Source organism: Muscardinus avellanarius, assembly GCF_963383645.1.
Source record: "Muscardinus avellanarius genome assembly, chromosome: 16".
Lineage (NCBI taxonomy): Eukaryota > Metazoa > Chordata > Mammalia > Rodentia > Gliridae > Muscardinus > Muscardinus avellanarius.
Window position 1 is genome coordinate 19,961,601 of NC_137802.1, and position 13,277 is coordinate 19,974,877.

At 40.9% G+C, this 13,277-nt stretch overlaps 1 protein-coding gene across 1 annotated transcript in view; it reads left to right on the forward strand.

The window, feature by feature from the left end:
• The window catches only part of ZZEF1 (zinc finger ZZ-type and EF-hand domain containing 1), a gene marked incomplete at both ends in the record, with an annotated part of 182,721 nt that overhangs the window by 78,671 nt on the left and 90,773 nt on the right, over positions 1–13,277 (forward strand). The window contains 3 exons of the mRNA XM_080713975.1: positions 912–1,152; positions 8,751–8,830; positions 11,115–11,208. Of these exons, the coding sequence (XP_080570101.1) occupies positions 912–1,152; positions 8,751–8,830; positions 11,115–11,208 (415 nt within the window). The remainder of the gene's footprint in view (positions 1–911; positions 1,153–8,750; positions 8,831–11,114; positions 11,209–13,277) is intronic.

A 13,277-nucleotide genomic window follows, 5' to 3' on the forward strand; every position in this document is an offset into this window, starting at 1 on the left:
CCTAGTTCTTCTCCCAGGCTCCAGTGTATATCTCCATCTTTCTGTTAGGTGTTTCCATTTTCAATGTCCTCACTCCTGTTAACTCCCAAGTGTAAAACCAGAATGTCTCCCCAGCTAGCTGCTCCCTTCTCTTTCGGTCATTGTTTGCCCAGGCCCCTAGCATCCCTTCACCCTACCCTGCTCTCGCCCTTCCTATGCAGTCAGTTGCAAGCCCTGTGGGCTTTTCCTTATGATGTTCATCTCTGTCCTTTCCTCTGTCTCCATCTTTATCCAGGCTTTCATCTTACACCTGCATTGCATTGGTACCTGCCAAGGTGTTTTTAATTACTGCATTATCTTGACATTCCACCGCCAAGCACCATTAATGGCTCCCCGTTGCCCACAGGGTGAAGTCTAAACTCCTCAGTGTGGCAGTCAAGGCTCTCTACAGTCTCCTTTCACCTTACCTTTCAGACTCTAGTTCCCACCACTCCCCAGCTGAGTCTTCAGGCCAGGTCAGTCTCCCCACTGACTCTTAACCTCTGCTAATGATTGTGTCCTTGAGGGCCAAGCTTGCCCATCCCTAGGGTCCAACTTCATGCCCATGTCCTCCAGGAGGCTTTTCTTAATTATTTAACCTGCTAGGAACTCTCTCTTTTGAATTCTCAGCACTAGATGTCTCCTCTAGGCATTTGGCATTGGATAATCTTTTGCATTATGATAGTGCTAGTTTTAATGCTTTAAAGTTTTATTTATGTTTGCCTTTTTTTTTTAACCTATACATCTGTCTGGTATCCCTAAAATAGATTTAAGCTTCCTAGGAGTGTGTGTCATGTTTTATACTTCTTTTTTAGCCTAATAGGTTCTTAGTAAATTATGTTTTTTGAATGAATGTGCCAAGCATGATGGGGTTTTTTTCTTATTATTCCTAGGTTAAGAACATTCCTGATGATTCCTGTCGCCATTTTCTCCTTGATTTGGCCCAGTCAGAGCCTGCTCAGAACTTCTGTGGGCCATATTCAGAACTTTTCAAAGGATTCTTACAGGCATGTAGAAAACAGGCCCCAAAGACAGATATAGTTGCTGGTTCCACTATTGATCAAGCTGTGAACGCCACCTTTGCTGCTCTGGTGTATCGCACTCCAGACTTATATGAGAAGCTGCAAAAATATGGTAACTTATATTCCAGGGAATATGTTTAATCTGAAGGCTAATTGCTACATTTTAAGAAAGCTTAAATGAAAAATTAGAAATATTTTAAAATGTTGATGCATATCTACAACTGTAAACTTCATTTTGTTCTACTTTGCCAATCAAAAAAAAAAATTCATGGAGCCAGGTGTTGTGACACATGCTTGTAATACCAGCATTTGGAAGGCTGAGACATGAGGATTGTGGTTCGTGGACAGCCTCAGCTATTTAGTGAGGCCCTCTGCAACTCAGTGAGACCTGTTTTCAAAATAAAGAATAAGAAATAGGGCTGGGGGGCCGCGCGTGGCGGCGCACGCTTGTAATCCCAGCATTTGGGAGGCTGAGACAGGAGGATCGTGCAGGTTCGAAGCCAGCCACGCTGGCTTAAGAGACCTTGTTTCCAAATAAAAATATAAAATAGGTCTGGGAGTGTAGCCTGGAGGCAGAAGGGTTTCCAGGAACCCCAGTACCACAAAAAAAAAGAAAAGAGAAAAAGAAATAGGGCTGGGGGTATAGTTCAAAGGTCAAATGTCCCTGGGGTTCCATCCCCAGTACTGAAAAAAAAAAAATTATGGTCAGCTGGGTGTGGTGGCACACGCTTGTAATCCCAGTACTTGGGAAGCTGAGACAGGAGGGTCACAGGTTTGCAGCCAGCCTCAGCTAATTAGTGAGGCCCTCTGTAACTTAGTGAGCTCCTGTTTCAAAATAAACAATAAAGCCAGGCATGGTGGTACATGCTTGTAACCCCAGTACTTGGGAGGCTGAGACAGGAGGATCGTGCAGGTTTGAAGCCAGCCTCAGCTACTTAGTGAGGCTTTCAGCAACTTAGTGAGATGTTTCTAAATAAAATGTAAAATGGGTCTGGGAGTGTAGCTCAGAGGTAGAAAGCCCCTGGGTTCTACCCTCTGTATCACAAAAAATAAAGAATGAAAAGTAGGGCTGAGGCTGTAGCTCAGGGGTAGAATGTCCCTGGGTTCAATTCCCAGTATTGCCAAAAAAAAAAAAAAATTATGATCCATTATGATTAGCAGATTATCATATGTGGCAAGTAGCCTTGAGTTTCCAAATTAGCAGGTAGTTTGTCTTTATTCACAATGCTCATGAAGAACTAGTTGCCAAGAAACACAGTGGAAAGAAAACTTAACAGGTCATGGGCCCAGTTCAGAAGTTGTGCAGCTTCAGTTTAATCAGACGACCTTCCTGCATCTCCTTTTCCTCATCTGTAAAATTGGTTTAGCTTTGTATAGTCTTAACATTCTAAGAAATTCCAATTCAAACTACAAATACTGAAGTTATTAAATGTGCTAATAACATATGTGTAGGAGGAACATATAGTTGCTAATTCTTATCTTCAGACTTGCAGCGTCTTTGTAGCTCACCCACCAGGCTTCCTCTGTGGTCATTCTGCTCCTCACTCCGTCCAGGGCACCATCTCTGCACGCCTGTGTCTGTGTACCCTGCAGCCTGACAGGACCCACAGGAGGGAGAGCATCTTTTTTTTTTTTTTTTTTTTTTTTTTTGGTGGTACTGGGGTTTCTCCCAGACCTATTTTTAATATATTTTTTTTAAATTTGGAAACAGTGTCTCTTAAGCCAGCGCGGCTGGCTTTGAACCTGTGTGATCCTCCTGTCTCTGCCTCCCAAGTGCGGGTTATTCAAGCGTGCGCCACTACACCCGGCTCAAGAGAGCTTCTTTCTTTATTCATACTCAGGAAAGAGCATCTCAAACCCTCCCTAAAGATGAGATGTGGAGGTTTTCCCAAGTGCCATGGCAGGTTGTGTGAACTTTCAGTGCAGATGAAATAAGCAAGAATAGATGCTTTCTTCTATTTGTGTAGGTGGTTGTCACTCATGCTATTATAATTAATATTCTCACTACAACCTGTATTGCTTGGCTTTAAGTCTCACATCGCAGAATTTATTTCTCAATTGCAAAGCCATCTCAGTTAGTCTTCAAATCAATATTAAATATCTTTCAAAAGCCACTCAAAACTACATTGAGACATGAGAGGTTTGTGGAAGCAAATGCCATATGAAAGAGTGTATCTCCACTGAGGAGAGGGAAAGGAGACCGCTACTTAGTGAGGTCCTCTGCACTTAGACCATGTTGGAGAGGCAGGGAGAAATCAGAATGTATTTTTGTAATCAAATTACAATAAGGAGCTGAGCATTCTTTGTTACTTGAGGCACTTTTCAGTGGAGGGATGAGAGCCTTGTGAGTTAAAAGCTGAGAAACTGAAGGCTTCTGGCTAGGAGGAAGCTCAAACCATGCTTAAATGCCACATATGTGTTAGCATTAGAGAAACACAACAAATGTGGGATACAGAAATATCTCACCATATGCAGGTTGTTTCTAGAATGTCTGCCCTTGTGGAAGAGGAACTTGGTCTCGATTCTTTCTGTATCTGCCGTTATGATTTAGATTTAATATCTAAAGACCACTTATGGGTTCTTTTAAGAACTGCACTACATTTTAAATGATCTTTGTCTAAAAATTGGGTTAGAAATGTCAGAGTTTTTCAACTTGTCCGCAAGCTCTGTGAGGCTTTTTCTCAGTTTTGCATTTATTTTCCTTTTCTTTTTCTTTTTTCTTTTTCTTTTTCTTTTTTTTTTTTTTTGTGTGTGTGGTACTGGAGATGGAACCCAGGGGCATACTACCTCCAAACTAAACCCCCAGCCCCATTTTTTATTCTGTATTTTGAAACAGGGTCTCACTGAGTTGCAAGGGCCTCTCACTAAGTAGTTGAGGCTGGCTGAGAACCCAAATCCTCCTGTCTCAGCCTCCCAAATGCTGGGATTACAAGCATGTGCCACCACGCCTGGCTTCAGTATTGTATTTCTGATGCCTAGTATAAAGCTGACACATCCTAAGGTTTCAGAAATAGTCACCATTTTGTACGTTGATGCAACATACAGCTTTACACTATACTAGTATATTGCATTTTGTTTTGTTTGGGTTTGGTTTTTTTTTTTTTTTTTTTTGCAGAACAGGGTATTGAACCTAGGGGCATTCTACCTCCAAGCTACACCTCCAGCCCTATCTTTTATTCTTTATGTTGAAACATAGTCTCAGTAAGTGCAGAGGACATAAGTAGCTAAGGCTGGCCTAGAACCTGGACTCCTCCTGTCTCAGGCTCCCACCTACTGGGATTACAAGCAAGCGTGCACTACCACACCCGACTTTTAGTATGCTGCATTTTGGTTTCTGGATGAAGAGAAGAAACAGGCCTTATAGTGTTTTGTTTTGTGTGTGGCTCTGGGGATTGAGCCCAGGGGCATTCTACCGCCAAGGCATACCTCCAGCCGTATTTTAGTTTTATTTGGAAACAGGGTCTTGCTAGGTTGATGCAAGTCTCACTACTTGCTAAGACTATATTCAAATCTGCATTTTTCCTGTCCCAGCTTCCCAAGTACTGAGATTACAAATTTGCACCACTATGTCCAGCTCGTATAGGTGGATTTTTTTCTTTTCTTTTCTTTTCTTTTCTTTTCTTTTCTTTTCTTTTCTTTTCTTTCTTTCTTTCTTTTTCCTTCAGTACTGGGGATAGAACCCAGGGGCATTGTACCTCATAGCAATACCCTCAGCCCTATTTTTTTAGTCTTTTTATTTTTATTTTTATTTTTATTTATTTATTTTTTTTTTGTGTGGTACTGGGGTTCCCGGAAGCCCTTCTACCTTCGGGCTACACTCCCAGACCTATTTTTACATTTTTTATTTGGAAACAGGGTCTCCTAAGCCAGCGCGCGCGGCTGGCTTCGAACCTGCGTGATCCTCCTGTCTCTGCCTCCCAAGCGTGGGGATTACAAGCGTGCGCCACCACGCCCGGCGAGTCTTTTTAATTTTGAAACAAGGTCTCACTGAGTTCAAAGGGTAAGTAGCTGAGGCTGTCTATGAGCTGTGATCTTATGGTCTCAGCCTCCCGAATGCTGGGATTACAAGAGTGTAACACCACTCCTGGCTCGTATAGGTGTTTTAGAAAAGGTTTTTTTCTTTTTTTTTATCTTTTTCTTTTTCTTTTTTTTTTTTTTTTTTTGTGGTACTGAGATTAAACCCAGAACATTTTACTTTCAAGCTACACCTCCAACCCTGTTTTATTTTTTATTTTGAAACAGGATCTCACTAGGTTGCTGAAACTGTCCTCTAACCTGTGGTCCTCCTGCCTCAGCCTCCCAAGTACTGACTTTACAGGTGTGTGCCACCATGCCCAGTTCTATTTTATTTTATTATTTTATTTTATTATTTGTGGCACTAGGCATTGAACCTGGAGGTAGTCTGCCTCTGAGCTACACTCCCAGCCCTGTTTTATTTCCATTTTGAAACAGGTCTCACTGGGTTAATAAGAATTTCACTATTTACTAATGCTGTTCTCAAACCTGCAGTTCTCCTTTCTCTGCCTCCTTAGTACTAGGATTATAAGCATGTGCCACCATGCCGGGCTTCTATTTTACTTTTTAAATTAAAAAACTTTTTTTTTTTTTTTTTGCAGTACTAGGGATTCAACCCCAGGACATTCTAACTCCAAGATACAATACAGCCTTATTTTTTATACTTTATTTTGAAACAGGGCCTCACTAAGTACCTGAGGCTAGCTACGAACCTGTGAACCTCCAGTCTCAGCCTCCCAAGGACTAGTATTGCACGCATTGCCACCATGCCTGGTTTATTTTATTTTATTGTAAACTGAGTCTCACTAGGTTGCTGAGAGTCTCACTAAGCTGCTGAGATTGGATTGAACCTGCAATTGATCCTTTTGTCTCAGCCTCCCAAGTACTGGGATTATACGCATGTACCACCATGCTCGATTTATTCCTTTTGTGTGTGTGTGTGTGGTACTGGGAATGGAACCCAGGGGCATTCTACCTCTGAGCTACACCCACAGCCCTATTTTTTTATTTATTTGAAAACAAGGTCTCACTGCTGGGTGTGGTGGCACATGCCTGTAATCCCAGCACTTAGGAGGCTGAGACAGGAGGATCACACAGGTTTGAAGCCAGCCTCAGCTACTTAGTGAGGCTCTCAGCAACTTAGTGAGACCCTGTTTTCAAGTAAAATATAAAATAGGTCTGGGAGTATAGCCCAGAGGTAGAATGCCCCTGGGTTCCACCTCCAGTACCATCAAAAATAAAAATAAAATAAAACAGGGACTCGCTGAGTTGCAGAGGACCTCACTAAGTAGCCAAGGCTGTCCGCAAACCATGATCCTCCTGTTTCAGCCTGCCAAGTACTGGGATTACAATGTGTGCCACCACGCCTGGCCCTTTTTCTTCTTTTGAAACAGGTTTTTGTTTTGTTTCGGGTCTGGGGATGGAACCCAGGGGCATTCGACTTCTGAGTTACACTCTCTGCCCTACTTTTTTTATTCTTTATTTTGAAACAGGGTCTTTCTAAGTTGTGGGAGGGGCTCACTAAGTAGCTGAGGCTATCCACGAACCGCGATCCTCCAGTCTCAGCCTCCCAAATGCTGGGATTTCAAGCGTGCGCCACCATGCCCGGCTCAACAGGTTTTACTAAGTTGCTGAGGTCACTTCCAATTTGCAATCCTTCTGTCTCAACCTCCCAAGTACTGGGGTTATAGGCATGCGCCACAGCACCTGTCTTTGATATTTTTCTACTTATAAAAAGAATACCAGCCAGGTGTCATGGTGTATGCCTGTAATCATGCTTCTTGGGAGACTGAGACAGGAGGATCACAGATTCAAGGACAACCTCAGCAAGTAGTGAATCTCAGCAACCTACCAAGACCCTGTTTTAAAACAAAAGATAAAATTGAACTGGGGGATATAGCTTAGAGGTAGAATGTCCCTGGGTTCAATTTCCAATACCACACCCAAAAATGAATACCCATTATGTAGAGACTTAAAAAATATAGAAGAGTCTAAAAAAAAAAAAAAAAGAATTAAAATCTCACCACTTAAAAAACACCTCTCGCCGGGCATGGTGGCGCACGCTTGTAATCCCTGCTTGGGAGGCAGAGGCAAGAGGATCGAGGCCAGCCGCGCTGGTTTAAGAGACCCTGTTTCAAAAATACAGAAAATAGGTCTGGGAGTGTAGCCCAGAGGTAGAAGGGCTTCCAGGAACCCCAGTACCACCAAAAAACAAACAAACAAACAAAAAAACACCTCTCAACATTTATCTGTGTACCCACTTGGTGTTTTATCTAGAGGTGTGTGTGTGTGTGTGTGTGTGTGTGTGTGTGTGTGTGTGTGTGTGTATACAGATGTTTTATATACATGTATTTATATTTTTTAAATCTAAATATTTTGTTTAAATGAGTTTTAATGATATGATATGTAATTCCTTTAAAGGAAACTATTTTGTTGTTTATGCTATTTCATAGCATTCTTATTTAATATACCATTTTCCATGTCAATTATTTTTTTCACTCATGTGTCTTTTTTTTTTAAACAGCATCTCACTGTGTTTCCCAGGTTTGCCTTGAACTTGTGGGCAAGTGATTTCTCCTGCTTCAACCTCTTGAGTAGCTGGGACTATAGGACTATAGGCTTGTACCATGATACCCAGCTTTACTCTTTTTTTTTTTTGGTGGTACTGGGGATTGAACCCAGGGGCATTCTGCCTTTGAGGAACACCCCCAGCCCTATTTTATTCTTTATTTTTTTAAACAGGGTTTCACTAAGTTGTAGAGGGCCTCACAAATTGCTGAGGCTGACCACAAACCTGGAATCCTCCTGCCTCAGCCTCTCAATTACTAGGATTATAGGCATGCAGCACCATGCCCCGCTAGCTTTACTCATTTTTATTATTTTTATTTTTTATGTTTTTGGGTGCTAGGCAGTGAACCCATAACCTCATTCATGATAAGTATACAATCTACCACTGAGCCACACCCCTAACCCTGATATTTTAACATTTTACTAACTTTGAATAGTATTCCCATTTCAAAAATTACTAATTTGAGCCAGGATGGTGGCACATGGTTGTAATCCCAGTACCTGGGAGGCTGACACAGGAGGATTGAAGTTTCACAGCCAACCTCAGCTAATTAGTAAGGCCCTCCACAACTTAGTGAAGCTCTGTTTCAAAATAAAGAGTAAAGGAGCTGGTCGTCGTGGTGCACATTTGTAATCCCAGTACTTAGGAGGCTGACACAGGGGGATCCAGGTTCACGGTCAGCCTCGGCTACTTAGTGAGGCCTTTTGCAACTCAGTGAGACCTTGTTTCAAAAAATAAAAAATAGGGCTGGGGGTGTAGCTCAGAGGTAGAATACCCTTGGGTTCCATCCCTAGTACTGCAAAAAAAAAATAAAAATAAAAAAGTAAAAAATAGGACTGGGGGTGTAGCTTAGAGGTAGAAGGCCTCTGGGTTCCACCCCCAGTATCACCAAAAAAAAAAAAAAAATACTAATTTGAACAAAGTTAATTTGAAGTATTTCAAGAACCCATATAAGCATTTGTGCCTTAATTGATTATTTTTCTCCTAAGGCTCTTAGTACGCCTAGTTTGTGTGTGTCAGGAGGACTCTTTCTGAACTTTAGAAGATTCAGAAGGTCCATTGTGCTTAAAGGTACAGTAGTTAATTGAGATAGCTTAATGTAATCTCTTTGTCTCTCCGTTCTCTAGTAAACAGTGGGGGCAAGACAGCTCTGAGTGAAGACTTTGCACAAGTGTATTCTTTGGCAGATGGGATTCGAATATGGATGGTAAGATTTTCCTTCCCATGAGATTTTGATATATATTAAATTTTCCTATTACGATATGGGATTAAGGTAAGTAGCACTCTTCTCAAGAATATAACTTCAGGATTAAAAAAAAAAATGTGGGCCAGGTATTGTAGTGCACACTTATAGTCCTAGTACTTGGAAGACTGAGACTGGAGAATCACAGGTTCAAGGTCAGTCTCAGCAATTGAGTGAGGCTCTCGGCAACTTATTGAGACCCTGTTTCCAAATAAGAAATAAAATCGGTCTGGGGATGTAGCTTGGGGATAGAATACCTCTGGCTTCAATTCCCATTACCACACACACAAAAAATCAAAACCCTAATGTTCAGTGATATGAGTAGATATGAAATAATTTAGAACCCTTAAATAATAGTGTAATAATTGTTGAAAATACTGAGTAAGCAGCCTTCAGTTGAGCCCTCCTGACCTCTTTCAAATAACCCTAGAGGACATTCTATAGAACTCCTTAGACAGATGAAAAGGATTGCTTAAGGTACTGGGCAGCCTTTGACATTTCTAGGCATGAAACTGGAAACAATAAACACTAAGTTTAGAAACGTTTTTGTAGCCAGGGGTGGTGGTGCACACCTGTAATCCCAGTCCTTGAGATGCTGAGACTGGAGGATGGCAAGTTTGAGAACAGCCTCAGCAAGTAGCAAAACTAATGAGACTCTATTTCTGGGGATGTAGCTCATCACCAAGGTAGGATGCCTTGGGTATAATCCGTAGTACAGGGAAGGAAGGGAGGGAGGAAGGGAGGGAGGGAGAGAGGAAGAAGAAAGGAGAGAGAAGGGAAGGACGGAAGAAAGGAAGATGTTTTTATTTCTTAGGCATGAAAATGAGTACCTGTATATTAGTATTTATAATTTTTATTTATGTACCTGTATCTTAAATGTTATATAGTAATTGAGAAGAAAATCTTTAAATAACTATGCAGAGGATGGATAACAAAATTGAAAACCGAAGACTTAAGTGTGGTAGTTAGATGAGGATGGCTTGTTCAGTTGTGGAGATAAAATGATCAGTAGGACTTTGTGATTGGTGTGTATAAACAGGAAGGAGGAGTTTAGGATGGTAGCAGGTTCCTGGTGGGTGACTTGGAGTAGAAGCATTGACTAGGCACTAGTTACAAATCTAAAGTGAAGAGGTAAGTTTAGTTTATAACCTGTTGAGGATGAAGACAACTAAGTCACCTGAGGTATTCAGCTAGAGAATTCAGTAAATGAAAGAGTGACTGATGCTGCACAGTAATGTCAAGGCAGAGATGAGGAAAACTTCACATTATATACATGAATTTACCCAGGAACAGACAGCCTTGGGCAGGATCCACAGGAACTAGAACATGGTCAAGGCCTGATACAAACTGGGTGGACAGAGGCCAAAGTGAGCAACATCTCACTTTAGTTTCTTTGTATAAGAAACTAAAAGGCTTTATCATCAGAACGATGGGACGAGGATCAGAAGAGTGTTGACAAGAGAAACCAAGGCGGTAGTGAAGCCTAAAGAAAAAAGGTGTCCAAGAAAGTCAGCTGCTGTAGACAAGTCAGGTAAAATGGGTTTGAAAGTCGATAAGACTCATTGTAGATTGTGCTTCTACTTTACCCTAGGGTGGACAGTTGAACAGCAGGCCAGGCTGCTCTTCAGTACTTTGTCCTCTCAAACATCATACATGGCCTCTGTCTGGGCTGTCGGCATTGTGGCTGTGCTGGAACTAAGCTCTCCATTCTCTCTGTGGAAGCCTTAGCATCACTCAGAAGTTTCCCTCATTCAGGGTAAAATAAGGTCAAGTTTTAGTGTAAGCTAGGTCTGGTGCTACACACCTGTAGTCCATCTACTCAGGAGATTGAGGCAGGAGAATTGCTCAGAAGTTTGAGACAAGCCTGAACAACAGTACAAAATCCTGTTTCAAATGTGATTTTTCATTTTTTTGGTCCAAGCAAGACCCTTTCTTTCATTAGACCTCATCTTCTTTGAACTAGGTAGACTTTAAGTTAAGGTCCTTCCAGCACCAATGTTCTAGATTTTTTAAAATAGTAAAGTCATAGTTGAAGAGAACGCAGTTTTGCCGATATGTCTTTAGAGAACTTCAAAGCTGGAAGACCTCCAGGACAGATAAACACAGCTCAGCCTGTATCCTCAGCAGTTGGACAGTAGCTATAATGTCCTCCGTGCCCTCAGTACTCTGTGCTTTCAAAGTAATTTGCTATAATTGCCTTTGGCACTGTGTCTGGAAAGCTTAACTGTGTGGTCAAATCCTCCCTCAGTTAGAGGTGAAGCAAAAGTCCCTGATGAGTCTGGGGAACGAGGCAGAAGAAAAATGCAGTTCAGAAGCACCTGAGGCAAACCCGGAGAGCCTGGGTGAGTATGTCTATGCCAGCTGTGGCTCAAAGTTTAGTTTCCTTTCAGAACTTAGAGAAACTGTGCCTTGCCTTTTAGGTTACATTAGTTGAAGTCAAGTTGACTGAGAGAAAGTAATATTGGTGCTAAATGTCATTTCCAAGAAAATACCAGAGGAGAAATTATTTATTAACATGCTGTAAGTGGAACAGCTTTCCAATTGCTTCTCTTAGGAGGCACCAGGTGCTCTTTGAGCTACATCTTATTTTTAAGTGTGCTCAAAAATGGTAAAATCAAACACTATTGTTTTTAGTTAAATCTTAATAGTTTCTTCATTTGTTTTGTAATACTGGGGATTGAACCCAGAGGCATTCTACCTCTGAGATACGTCCCAACCAGCTCTATTTTATATTTGACACAGGATCTCGCTAAGGCTGTCCTTGAACCTATAATCCCCTTCTCTCAGCCTCCCAAGTATTGGGGTTAACGTTATGTACCACGATGCCCAATTTATGTTACTATTTTTTTTCTTTTCAATAAATAAAAAGCTATTTTGCCATTTTAATCAAGAATTAATTTGTGCAACTGTTTCCATTAGCTCTAATTTTCCATGTTATCAATTTTGCAGCAAATTAACAATGATTCTTTTTGTATATAATTATTAGTGGTTAATTTGACATTCATCATATTTAAAGTGGTTATTAATATAAACATCTTATTAGAAATGTCAAATTTAACATTTTTTGTATTTTATTTTTTTAATTTATTTTTATTGGTGCATTGTAATCATATATCACATTGGAATACAAGACTTGAGAGGATATACAAGCACACATCATCCAATTAGCCCTCATCCAGTCCCCATCTCATTCCCTCCCCCTCCCTCCATCCCATGCTTGTTTGGTGATTAACTTTGATACATTTATTTATGTACCTCCTGAGGTTTTTTTTCTTCTAGAAATATACTTTATTTTATTTTTTTAACAATTTTTTTATTGAACATAAATAGTATACATTTACACTATATTTGGTGCCCTCTCTCCCCCCACCCCCGTTTTCTCTTCCCCCCTCCCACCAATGGTTGTCCAGGTTAACCATGTCTTATTCATAATTTTACACATGTTCAGGTGTAGACCCTCATTAATCAAGATCGGCCTTTCTCCTCTCCTATCTTTCCATTAAAACTTAGCTAGTATTTCCCCTCTAATATCTGGAGTCCCACTGGTATCCTTAGTGTTTTCTAGTTTGGGCATATTAGAGGAAACATGTGTATCTTCTCCTTCTGTGCTTGGCTGATCTCACTTAAAATGATGCTCTCCAGGGCTTTCCATCTTCTTGCAAATGATATAATTTTGTTCTTCTTTATGGCTGAATAGAATCCCACAGTTTTGCTATCCATTCATCTGTTGATGGTGATCTGGGTTGGTTCCATATTTTGGCTATTACAAATTGTGCTGCTATGAACATAGGTATGCATATGTTGCTGTATTTCTCTGAATTCAACCCCTTTGGAAAGATACCCAGGAGTGGTATAGCTGGATCATATGGTGGATCTATTCCCACCTTTCTTAGGAATCTCCACACAGATCTCCATAGTGGCTGAACGAGTTTGCACTCCCACCAACAGTGTAAAAGAGTTCCTCTTTCCCCACATCCTCGCCAGCATTTGTTGTTGTTTGATTTCTTTATGCTTGCTACTCTGACTGGGGTTAGATGGAATCTCAGTGTAGTTTTGATTTGCATCTCCCTGATGGCCAGTGATGAAGAACATCTTTTCATGTATCTATTAGCCCTTTGTATCTCTTCTTTTGTGAAGTGTCTATTTAGTTCATTTGCCCATTTCTTGATTGGGTTGTTTGTTTTGCCAGTGTAGAGTCTTTTGAGCTCTTTGTATACTCTGGATATTAGCCCCCTATCAGAATGGTGGCTGGTAAAGATCCTTTCCCATTCTGTGGGCTTCCTCTTAAGGTTATTGATAGTTTCCTTTGATGAGAAGAAACTTTTTAGTTTGATGTTATCCCACTTGTTTATTCTTGCTTTAATTTCCTGAGCTTTGGGGGTTTTGTTGAGAAAGTTACTGCCTGTGCCAA